The 12,946-nt window shown below is 44.0% G+C and overlaps 1 protein-coding gene across 1 annotated transcript; it reads right to left on the reverse strand.

Annotated features, from left to right (window-relative positions):
• Nucleotides 1–8,607: 8,607 nt before the first annotated feature.
• Nucleotides 8,608–12,671, reverse strand: LOC130230047 (caspase-8-like). Its single transcript, XM_056458993.1, has 5 exons — nucleotides 12,481–12,671; nucleotides 10,403–10,731; nucleotides 10,196–10,301; nucleotides 9,231–9,729; nucleotides 8,608–9,080 (listed from the first exon to the last, which is right to left on the reverse strand). Exons 2-5 carry the CDS (start codon nucleotides 10,706–10,708, stop codon nucleotides 8,948–8,950), a joined length of 1,044 nt encoding a protein of 347 aa, XP_056314968.1. The 5' UTR covers nucleotides 10,709–10,731; nucleotides 12,481–12,671; the 3' UTR covers nucleotides 8,608–8,947.
• Nucleotides 12,672–12,946: the final 275 nt, after the last annotated feature.

Here is a 12,946-nt window from a genome sequence, read left to right on the forward strand (position 1 = left end):
ACCGAGCTCACCAACCACCCCCAGCCCTTGTCCAGGGCGAGGGAGGCGCGGACTGAGAATCAGCAGGGGGGGGGGCAAAGCACAGGGGTCAGGCGGGCGGGCTGACGGGCAGAGCGGCGGACATGCTCTTGGTCAAAACCAGATGGGCCATTTGAGTTATTTCTCCCACAGATAGAGGCGGGAAAGGGGGGGGGTTGTGTGCGGAGGGACACCCCCCCATGCCTCCCTCAAAGCACGCCCGAGGCAGGGAGGAACCAACCACACCCATAGGGGCCGACCCACCAATGTTGGGGGGGTGTTGGGCGGGGGGCCTAACCCATGGGGCGTCAAACGAGCTCCTATCGATCAGCATACTTGGTCCACGCGCGAAACGGTCAAAACCTAAGTCCACTTTTTCCCGGCCGCGAAACCGTCAGAACCTAAGTCCACATTTCTTCGCCTTCCCCGAATTCTTGATGGGAGGTCAGAGACAATTAGCGCCGGAGACGCACCTCTAGGCGCGGGACGTCCCGGAAAAGGGGTCTCCCGTCGGGCATGGCTTGGCGGGCTGGGGCCTGGGTCTTATCAAGTACCCCGGTGAGCGTCGACACTACCAGCCACGCTAATTCTCACTCACCCAACTGTGGCACTGGTGCCCCAAATGGACTTGATTGTTTTCAAAAGCTGACTGGAAAGACCTACCATCCACCAAATCAGGTTTTTTTGTTCCAATCAATTTTTTTTTACTTCCTCCTGTTAACATATGCTTCATACTTCTGTGCATTCTGGTCCCTGCTCATGCAGAAAGGAAACTATTCATTTATTTTCTTTTCGGCTTAGTCCCTTTATTAATCTGGGGTCGCCACAGCGAATGCCCTTCCAGCCGGAACCCAGCACTGGGAAACACCCATACACTCTTGCATTCACACATACACTACGAACAATTTAGTTAACCCAATTCATCTATAGCACGTGTTTGGACTGTGGGGGAAACCGGAGCACCCGGAGGAAACCCACGCCAACACATGGAGAATATACAAACTCCACACAGAAAAGCCAACTGACCCAGCTAAGGCTTGAACCAGCAACCTTTTTGCTGTGAGTTGATTGTGCTACCCACTGCCTCACCGTGATGCCCGGATTCTATTATATATAAATGTAGCAATGTTCGTTGTTAAGGGAAGAAGAAGACAGGTTCGGCGATTCAGGTAAGCAATAGGTTTTTATTTTTCTTTAAGTGGGTGCACAACACCCGTAGTGTGCGTGTGTGTGCTCTCTCCCTCTTCTCCCGGCTGCTCCTTCTGTTCTCCTTAAGAAGGTTGTCTCTCCGGCCCAATCACTAGAATAAACAGGTGTTATTTATTATTTCTGATTGGCCTGCTGATTAGCCGCCGGGCTCCAAGCCTGCTCTCCCCCCTCATTGGGTGTTCGATCATGCTTACCTCTCCACAATAAATATTATATATTTTAGAAACTCTTCATGCATTGCAGTAATGTTGTCTCTGGTTGTTTAGTCTGTGCTTACAGTTGTTTAGTCATGTTAACATTTTCCATGATGAGCAATATTGCCTCAAAACTACTTTTTATTTGTGAAGCGATTTTTACGTTTATGTATGTTGTCAGTGGTCTATTGAAAAGATTTCTCAATCTTATTGACTTAGTTTGGTTCAATGGATAAAGGACTCCCCTCATGTTCAGGGCAATATTTCAGATCTATGTGAAGAAGAATTACGAAGACTTGCCATAGTTTTACCACAGTAAAAAAAAAACAATTGTTAATGTGGTTGTAGCTGAGTGTCACGGATTGGCCAGGCTCTTCCACCAGCATCACGCAACGAGCACCTTCACCTGAGTATTAACCACGCACAGCTGCACCCAATCACTCCTATTCACTATATAAGCACACACCTCACTTCAGTCAGTGTCCGGTCTCGTTCCCACGAAGCGGACTCATAGCGAGTACCTCCTGGTAGTCACTATCACATTGATCTAATCTCTTGAATTTACCTGATCTCTGTTTCGTTCCAGTCTGTCCAGTGTTCCCGGTATCCTGTCTGTATTGAGTGTGTCGTCAGTCTGTCTTCCCCGCAAGCCCCCTGGTGTGTGCATTCGGTCTCCCTCAGTGTCTGTCATCCATCCTGCTCCGAAGAAGGAATATCAGCTCAACCAAACTACATTCACATCCCCATTGTTATCCTTGTGTGCTCCGCTGCTGTAATAAACATCTTTCATCATATACTCACCTAACTTGTCCGTCTGCTTCCCTAACAGAAGACCGGACCCCTTCAACTACAGCATGAGCACTCCCGATCCCATTCAGGAGTTGGTGGACTCACTGAAGGGAGTTCTACTGTCAGCTACTCCACTTCCCGAAGCACCACCAGCACCGAGCACTTCTTCACCGTCCACCCACTCATCCAGTCCCATGGCTCGACCAGCGCCCTACTCTGGCGGGGCGGAGGAGTGCAATGGCTTCCTATTACAATGTTCTCTGATATTCACAATGCAACCAGATTTATATCCCACAGATCGGTCCAAAATTGTGTTCATCATCTCCCTTCTCTCTGGGTCGGCTCTCCGATGGGCTGAGACCATCTGGCAGCAAGCTGGGCCGGTAACAAATTCCATTCTTACCTTTACCAATTATTTCAAGGAGGTCTTTGGTCGTGCAGATGGAGAAGTAGCAGCCGGAGAACAATTGTACCACCTTAAACAGGGAGCCATGTCCACACAGGACTATGCGCTCCGGTTTCGTACTCTGGCTGCTGCTAGTGGATGGAATGAACGATCTCTCCTAACTACTTACCGGCTCGGATTGGAGCCCCACCTTAGGTTACAGCTGGCAGCCCTCGACGATACCATGGGGTTGGAAAAATTCATCCAACAATCAATTCGATGTTCTGATCGTCTGAAGATCTACCAGCATGACCTACCCTCAGTGTCTCAAGCACTCCTTCGTCAAGAGCCAGTCGTCCCTTCAGAACCAGAACCTATAATCATCGAATCTGGTAGACTCACGATCACTGAGCGACAGAGGAGGCTGACCCGGGGTCTGTGTATGTACTGTGGTGCCGAAGGACATGTCAGGCTGGACTGTCCCATTCGTCCAGTACGTTCCTTGGTGAGTGTGTTCAGTTCTCCCATTGAAAAAATGCACCCTCTCACCACCAATGTTCAGTTAACTGCCCATTCTGTCTCTATTTCATGCACGGCCCTCATCGACTCTGGGTCAGCCGGAAATTTCATCTCGCACGCCCTCTGTCGCCACCTCCAGCTCCACACCGAGGCCTCGACGCACGTCTACCAGATTCAGCCTATCACCAACGATATCCATTCCCAGGCACGTATCCATCGTAAAAGTGAACCCGTCACTCTCCAAGTGGGTTTACTTCATAAAGAAGAGATTCAATTTCTGGTTCTGGAGGGAGCATCAATGGACATCATCCTAGGGCGCCCGTGGCTGGTGAAGCATGATCCCATCCTCTCTTGGGGCACAGGAGAGATTAAAAGATGGGGTAACGAATGCGTCTCCAGCTGTTTTCCCTGACCTACCCTTGCAGATTCAGAGACCCATAACAGTCTACGCCACGTCTGTCGAAAGTCCAGTCGAGAAACAATCCATCCAGATCCCGAAGATCTACTCCTCATACGAGGATGTATTCTGCCCCAAGAGAGCTTCCCAGCTACCTCCACATCGGCCATGGGACTGCGCCATAGACCTGCTTCCAGATGCTCCTATGCCCAGAGGTAGAATCTACCCGTTGTCCCTTCCGGAAACTAAGGCCATGGAGGAGTACATTCAGGAGGCTCTGAGTCAGGGGTATATTCGCCAGTCCACATTACCCGCTGCCTCAAGCTTCTTCTTCGTGGCCAAGAAGGATGGAGGGCTGCGGCCATGTATAGATTACCGAGTTCTGAACCAAGGCACCATCAAATTCAGGTACCCACTTCCTCTCGTCTCTGCGGCCCTGGAACAACTCCGATCCGCCCGGATATTCACCAAGTTGGACCTCCGCAGCGCATACAACCTGGTACAAATACGCGAGGGGGACGAATGGAAGACGGCGTTCGTGACCCCTACTGGGCACTACGAGTACCTGGTCATGCCCTATGGTCTGGTCAACGCCCCCTCCATATTCCAGAACTTCATCCACGAAGTCCTCCGGGAGTTCCTCCATATCTCCGTCATCGTCTATATTGATGATATCCTGATTTACTCCCGGAGTGAGGCCGAACATCGCCACCACGTTGCGGAGGTCCTACAAACCCTAAGGAAGCATAAATTGTATCTCAAGGCTGAGAAGTGCTCATTTCACTTACCATCTGTTCAGTTCCTCGGATACATCATTGATCGAAAAGGGGTTCGCATGGACGAGGGGAAGGTCACTTCCGTCATCTCCTGGCCTGAACCTAAAACCATTAAAGAACTCCAACGATTCCTAGGGTTTGCCAATTTCTATCGACGTTTCATCCACAACTACAGTCTTATCACCGCTCCACTCACCAACCTCCTAAAGAATCAACCCAAAACGCTGTCCTGGCCACCCGAAGCTGCCACAGCCTTCCAAAGACTCAAGAAGTCCTTCACGCAGGCTCCACTCCTGACTCACCCCAATCCCGACTTACCTTTCGTGGTCGAGGTGGATGCATCGACCACCGGAGTAGGAGCCATCTTGTCCCAGCTCCATGGTAATCCTTCACTACTCCATCCATGCGCCTTCTTCTCCCGAAAGCTCAGCCCGGCGGAAAAGAATTATGACATCGGGAACCGTGAACTTCTAGCCATCAAGCTCGCCCTGGAGGAGTGGCGACACTGGTTGGAGGGAGCTAAACACCCATTCCAGGTGATCACCGATCACAAAAACCTACAATACCTTAAAGATGCAAAAAGACTCTGTCCTCGTCAAGCCCGGTGGTCCTTATTCTTCTCCAGATTTCAGTTCTCCATATCATATCGACCAGGATCCAAAAACATCCGGGCAGATGCACTCTCTAGAATCCATGACCAACAGGAAATCAGTGAGACCCCGGCCAAAATACTCCCAGATCAGATCACTGTCTGTCCTATCACCTGGTCCGCTCCAACAGCTGTCGCCACCCCAGAGTCTAGAACTCCGCCGGGCTGTCCCCCCAATGGACGATTCATCCCTGAAAATCAACGGGTAGATCTCATTCACTCCAGTCATACATCTCTGGGCACAGGACATCCCGGGGCCAACAACACCCTCTCGCTGCTATCCCAACGCTTTTGGTGGCCGAACATGGCGAGGGATGTGAGGAGATACATCCAAGGCTGTAGAGAATGCGCTATGTCAAAGAGTCCTCGTCATCTACCTGCAGGAAAACTCCATCCCTTGCCCATCCCAAACCGCCCCTGGTCACACCTAGGAGTTGACTTCATGACAGACCTCCCATCATCTGAAGGTAATACTTGCATTTTAGTCATTGTAGATCGATTCTCCAAATTCTGTCGTCTGATTCCTCTGAAGGGTCTACACACAGCCCTAGAAACCGCCGAAAACCTATTTAACCATGTCTTTCGATGTTTTGGGCTACCTGAAGACATAGTCTCGGATCGAGGACCCCAATTAATCTCCAGACTATGGAAAGCCTTTTTTAGACTCCTAGGTGTGACCGTCAGCCTCTCGTCTGGCTATCACCCACAGACCAACGGCCAGACTGAGAGGAAGATTCAAGAAGTGGGGCGGTACCTCAGGACCTTCTGTCAGTTTCTGGAGCCAGTTTCTGGGCTGGGCGGAATACGCCCAGAATTCCCTGCGGCAACCTACCACCGGACTTACGCCATTCCAGTGTATTCTGGGCTTCCAACCTCCACTCTTTCCCTGGGATGGCGAACCTTCTGATGTCCCTGCAGTGGATTACTGGTTCCGGGAGAGCGAGAGGGTCTGGGACGATGCTCATCACCATCTCCAGAGGGCAGTTCGCCGAGCCAAGGAGGTGTCAGACAAGAAGAGGATTCCTGGACCTATCTATGCTCCGGGGCAGAAAGTTTGGCTCTCCACCAGAGACATCCGCTTGCGACTGCCCTCCCGAAAACTTAGTCCCAGATTTGTTGGTCCCTTCACCATCCTGGAACAGGTCAACCCAGTCACCTATAAGTTACAGCTACCATCACAAAATAGAATCCACCCCACATTCCACGTGTCACTCCTCAAACCCTTTCACGACCCTTTGATTCCCTCCACAGAGCCTGGCCATGAAGAGGAACCCCCTCTTCCACTGATGTCAGAAGAAGGGTCCATATATAAGGTCAAGGACATTCTACGGTCCCGACGTCGTGGTGGTCATCTGGAATACCTCGTAGACTGGGAGGGATATGGTCCAGAAGAGAGGTCTTGGGTCCCCAGATCCGATATATTATATCCCGCACTTATGGAGGAGTTCCACTCCAATCACCCCGAGTTCCCAGCACCTCGTGGACGAGGTAGACCACCGAGGCGTCGGCGGTCTAGGCCCTCAGGAGCGGGCCCTGGGGAGGGGGGTAATGTCACGGATTGGCCAGGCTCTTCCACCAGCATCACGCAACGAGCACCTTCACCTGAGTATTAACCACGCACAGCTGCACCCAATCACTCCTATTCACTATATAAGCACACACCTCACTTCAGTCAGTGTCCGGTCTCGTTCCCACGAAGCGGACTCATAGCGAGTACCTCCTGGTAGTCACTATCACATTGATCTAATCTCTTGAATTTACCTGATCTCTGTTTCGTTCCAGTCTGTCCAGTGTTCCCGGTATCCTGTCTGTATTGAGTGTGTCGTCAGTCTGTCTTCCCCGCAAGCCCCCTGGTGTGTGCATTCGGTCTCCCTCAGTGTCTGTCATCCATCCTGCTCCGAAGAAGGAATATCAGCTCAACCAAACTACATTCACATCCCCATTGTTATCCTTGTGTGCTCCGCTGCTGTAATAAACATCTTTCATCATATACTCACCTAACTTGTCCGTCTGCTTCCCTAACACTGAGAGAGCAAAAAAACAACAACAAAAAAAAAAAACTCAAACTACAATTATACTGTACACCAGTGGTTTCCAACTGTTGTCTTCCACCTGCCCCTTTTGTTGTATATTCCCAGTGTGTAAACTGAAGGGTTTATGATGTCACTAACCAATAATTATTTTGTTTTAGTCCCCTAACAGTTGTTCGCTGTAGGCTTAGCTATGCTAATTTTGCAAAAGTTAAAAAGATGAATATGTATTTAAGTGTCACATATGAAGTGTTGTCAGATATTGCTATGAAAAAAAATCAAAACAATCCTTCGAAAAATGTACTAAATAAGTTAAAATATTGTATTTAGCAAATAGGGTACTGAATCGCTAACCACAAACTCCATGCTAATAATGACTAGATCTGGCAACAAGGAGGTGTAGACGCTTCAGACATGACTTCTGGAGGTGGTCGCTTCAGGAGCTCATTCTCTCAGTCTGCGTCTGTTGGACGTGAATTTACTAGAAAGAATAACACAGAAGATCTTCATATTTTTTTGTTCTGGACATATGTGATCTCAAAGCTGGCAGTAGGTCTGGCTAACTGCTTCTATTCTGCGCTCCCCTCTTCCATTGTGTGCATTTGATGCATCCTCTAATTTTCATGGAATTCAGGAGCTAATTAATTTTATCTGAATTTTATTATACTACAAAAATCATTTCTAGACTTTTGTAGACATGTACGGATAAATATAAAAAAAGATTTATACAGTTATCCAAGCAATTTAAAAACAAACAAACACAGGCTCATTGAGAAAACGTACCCTGTATACATTCCTGGAGAGCACGAATTATGTAGCCAGAGCAATGCATGGCTGCATTTCGTCTTTAAAACGAAAGCTACGAAGCGGTATGATGCCCACGGTTTCTGTTTCTTTTTGCGCTTACCAGCTGACCACTTACCTGCATGTGGACAGCTTTTTCGTGGTTAGCAGTTTTCCCAGTTGCTCGCCATTTAAGTCGGCAGATTGAGACGCAGAGAGGTGTTGACCGTGATGACGGGTTTCAAGTCTGATAAAGAACGGTTCCAAAAAGCAGGTAAAATGACAACAAAAGGCAAAAAATAAAATAAACGAGTAGATTACAGGGTGAGAACATGGTAAGATCTAAAAAAACACTCAGTTGGGTTTAGGGAATGAGGTGGGGTAATCGGTCAGTCAGTCAGTCAGTCAATCAGTCGACAGCGGCCTCCAGTGGATTTATGCGAGAACAGCAGGCATGAATGGCACTTGCAAGAGAAACTTGAGATCTGAAAAAGCGTACACAGAGGCCTCTGGTGGATTCGCAAAAACAAAAACTGCAAAAAACTTACCTCCTCGAACGTATTTTGCAAACTCCAGAAATGTACATAGAGGTACATATCAATAATGAGCCTCGGTTGAAAAATAAAAAAGGTTCCTACTGGTTGTGATAACTACATATGTATCGCAATTACGATAGTAAATGATTACTGATATTTAAGATGAATATTCCAATTGTTGTGACATGACTAATGTGAATTAAGTAAATTGTAACATTTGAAACGTTCTGTTTTATCATCCGACACTTTGACGTGTTTTTGTGTTGACTTGTGTGATGTGTGATGTGCAGATGGTGATGTATCAAAACGCAGTTAAACTAAATTACTTAAATATTATTTTATTATAGAATAATTGTATGAGTGTATACTGAATTCAGAAAGTACTTAGAAAACTATATAAATTGTGTTAATACCAGGAAAAATGAAGCAAATAATTGCTGTTTATAGAAAAGTGACAAAGATTAGACAAAGATGTTGATCTAAAATGGCTCATTATTCCCTTGAAGTTATTCCCAAACAGCTCTGTTTCCAATTTAAAAAAGGTTTAAAAAAATACGCACATCCAGAAGGACAAATGCATTCAGTATACTCAGTCAAATAAATGGTCCCATTAAACATCCTGAGAGTGATATATTGGCCTCACATATACAGTATAGGAGCTTTCAGTTATTCACTGGTGGCAGGATCAGCTTCATCCTCATGGCGACTTCATGGACGGGCATTTGTTTGGAGTAAAGTCCCTGAATGCTAACCTCATTATTCACAGAAAGCAGGATGGTCTGGATGTCAGCACCCCTGGCAACATACAAATAGATACATAACCAAATTAGTACATATAGTTATTAATAATATATACAGTTTATTACATATAGTTTTATCAGTTTGTAATCTTAAAAAATGTTCATACTAAACATGCAAATGCTCATGACATTCTTATAAACTTACAGTGGACAGTGTTTTTCCAGGTTTCTACAAAGTGACTGAATAAACCAGGAGCCTTCGTCAGGCTTTCTGTAAGAAACGTGTCCGTCTGTGGTTGATCTGGCAATCAGGAAATCTGTGTCAGATGGGATAGTGATGTCAAAATCATCACCATCCACCTCCATCTCTGACTCTCCATCTCCTGGACCATCTGCTTGAGCATTCACACGAAGTTGTTTTCTCAGCCCTCGACATGCCTGTATGAAAAACAGTTTGGGCTTCCCGACTAGCTTTTGGCAGTTAATGCCAGTGAAAGGATCTCGTATTTCGTCAACAGACACAAGATCGCCATCGGTTCCACACACTCCTTCTTTCATGCCATGGGAGAGAACGCAGCACACAAAACAGTCTCCGTCTACTGTCCTTCCAAGAGCTTGCAAGATGCTCTTCATTTCAGCTGCAGTTTTATTTCTGTGCGTCACCACCTCGAACCCTAGCCAGCGGAAAACTTTGGCTAGGTACTCTGAGAAAGAGTGAAGAGAGAAAATGAGCAACTCCATCCATTCATAAATTATAAATAAATAAAAAATTTAAAAAAATTGTAAAAATGTATGATTAAAACCTTTATTAAACCAAATTTTAATACCTATTAAATTTCTTTACCCAATAATTAAAGCAAAAAAAAATAAATAAATATATATATATATATATATATATATATATATATATATATATATATATATATATATATATATATATATATATATATATATATATATACACTTTAATAAATGCTGGATTGTTGTAACCTAACATTGATTCAAATATGGCCAAACCCAATGTGGGGTAATTTTGTTCAATTCAAACTTAATGGTTGGTTTTGTCTATATTTGACCCAATGTTTGTCCAAATTTGACATTTACGGTTAATACACTGTAATAAATGGTAATATCCTATGCTAAATACAAAAATATATATTAATAACAAACTTTGATCCTCATCTGATCCCCTTCTTTCTTTCATGCTGGTAAAATCGACATTATTGATGATGACACAGATCCCTCGTGGATTTTGTGTAATTTTGTATTGAGAGACCTGAAATAAAAGCCCATGTAGATACATCAGTGGATAAAGCACATACTTGATAGCAACATTTACTTTATTTTGAACGTATAATTGGAAGATATAAACATCACCTGCTGCACTGAAGAAGCAAAAATGGCATGACCCATTAATGCTGGGAAATTTTCCAATACACAATCCTGCCTTAGAAGGGCTATGAATTGGTCACAAGTTTCCTCACCTCTTCCCATAAGTTTGTCAAGCAGCTTGATGATTTTGGTCTCTCTTTCGGAAACATCTGAGAGGTTATTATAGTCACGCTGAGTGATAAGTTTAGCTTGTTGCACATTCTGCAGGATAAAACTGGCTTCTACAGATAAAGTGTCTATGAGGAAGACTTTATGTTTGAGAATCCTTTGAGTGGATTCCTTTTTACTCATGGTTCAGGATCAACTCAGAAGAACTAGAGAGGAGAAGAACAGAGATGTTAATGGATGTTAATAACTGCACTGCAATGCACCCTCTACAGATTGAATGGTAGTACATCTTGTGCTCGACAGAGTTTAACTTTTTTTTAAGTTTTACATCAAATACACCTAAGTAGATATCGGATAATCTTTTTTAGCCCTACTTTTGACAAGACCTTACATGTTTTGGATGTTCCCTTACTGTTTACTAGTCAACCACATTCAATACATTTTTCAAAGTTTGTGATGTACAGCTCAAGCCATGTGCCGAATTTGGCATTCCATCTGATGAATTAATTCCTTAATTCAGACTCAAAGACAACTAAACATTATCTTTGCATCTTTATTTTACAAACGGTTTTTATTGCATTGGAATGGCACTGGCTTCAACACCTGATACTATACACTCATTAGGTACTTTATTAGGTACACCTTACTAGTACCGGGTTGGACCACCTTTTGCCTTCAGAACTGCCTTAATCCTTTGTGGCATGGACTCAACTAGGTAATGGAAATATTCCTCAGAGATTTTGGTTCATATTGAGATGATAGCATCACGCAGTTGCTGTATCAACTGTTGATACAAGGCATGATAGATCCATGCTTTCATGTTGGCACCAACAACCATGCCACGTTCAAAGTCACTTAAAACCCCTTTCTTCCCCATTCTGATGCTCAGTTTGAACTGCAGCAGATCGTCTTGACCATGTCTACATGCCTAAATGCATTGAGTTGCTGATATGTGATTGGCTGATTAGACATTTGCGTTAATGAGCAGTGGGACATGTGTACCTTATAAAGTGGACAGTGAATCTATATCTATACTTGGAAAAGATGAAACATTAAAATTAGAGCGTCTGACAAACTCTCATGTTTGACACTCCTTGTTATCATATTTCTCTGCTATAAATGTACTTCCTGGGCAAAAATGTGATTTATATTGCAATTATATTGTATTTTTACCACTGCAGCTTACCACTGTAAGATAAAAATGCATTATCCCTAAATTTAATATCATTCCTTTCTTTGTTTCCTTAAATTTTCTATTATTCCTCTAGTGTTATTTCACAACACTATCCATTTACATTTTTGCAGTTTTTTTTTTTTATTTTATTTAGATTTTCTTGCATATTTAATATTTTATTATGATTACTATTATTATTACTATCAACACTTATAATAACCATTGTGTTGGAGAGGTTTTATAAAAACAAAAATACAGTCGCTGTATAAATAATGACATTTGTACTTAAATATAATGGCATTTGTACTACAAACAAATAAATGGGAAAAAAATACATGCTAATGCACGAAGTTACAATGAGTCAATAACCTAATAATAGCCAGTAGTCCTCACACGTGCACAAAGTGAAATAAAAGCTCTGTTCATATATTATTAACAATAAGTAACACAAACCAGGTAAGAGGCAGCTTGTACTCGCTAGTTTATAGATTTCTCGAGGCTTGATGTTCACGCAAGGAAACTGTTTCATGTCACCGCGTTTAGGTGAGCTGCTCTTAAAATTACTCTAATGTGTGAAAAAACGATATTAAAACTGTAAGGCGAGTCTGATAAAAGAGCTTGACATGTTCGTTGTTTGCTTTCGTTTTCATTGTATCCAGCAGTATCTAGCAGAAGGGTTTTGCACAACATAAATCACATTTATACAAGTCGTTTGCAAACATCGACCTCTAAAATGATCCACAGTTATAAGTTAGACGTGTAGAATAAATGTGATACTTACGGACAATTTAAATGGGAGTTTGCCTCGCAAAACTGGCCGCGGTGGGTGTGAGTTAGTGTGGTTGCCAGATATTCTGGGTTGCCTAGTCTTCTGTTTTTATCTACCTTGATTAATAGTCTGCAAAATAGTGTTGGAAATGTTAATAGTCAACCAAGGACGTCAAGTTAAATTGTTACATGAGCGTCTGTATGCTTTTCATTGTTAGATTTATAGCTTATTGTTTATTTTCTTTTTATATCGTTAATTGTCTATATAAATTAGCTATGCTAGGCCAATCTGTTGAAACCTCTCTCTCTCTCTCTCTCTCTCTCTCTCTGTGTGTGTGTGTGTGTGTGCGTGTGTGTGTGTGTGTGTGTGTGTGTGAGAGAAAGAGAGAGAGAGAGAGAGAGAGAGAGAGAGAGAGAGAGAGAGAGAGAGAGAGAGAGAGAGAGACACAATGTAACATTACTTAAAAAACGAGTATATA

The sequence above is a fragment of the Danio aesculapii genome, chromosome 6 (assembly GCF_903798145.1).
Source record: "Danio aesculapii chromosome 6, fDanAes4.1, whole genome shotgun sequence".
Taxonomy (NCBI): domain Eukaryota; kingdom Metazoa; phylum Chordata; class Actinopteri; order Cypriniformes; family Danionidae; genus Danio; species Danio aesculapii.

Excerpts from the sequence above, each read along its gene's own strand:
- LOC130230047 (XM_056458993.1), bottom strand. The coding sequence starts at position 10,708 with ATGAGTAAAAAGGAATCCACTCAAAGGATTCTCAAACATAAAGTCTTC. Across the intron at positions 10,302-10,402 it reads TTGCTTCTTCAGTGCAGCAG|GTCTCTCAATACAAAATTAC; the intron begins GTGATGTTTATA and ends CTTTTATTTCAG. Across the intron at positions 9,730-10,195 it reads GGGATCAGATGAGGATCAAA|AGTACCTAGCCAAAGTTTTC; the intron begins GTTTGTTATTAA and ends ACTCTTTCTCAG.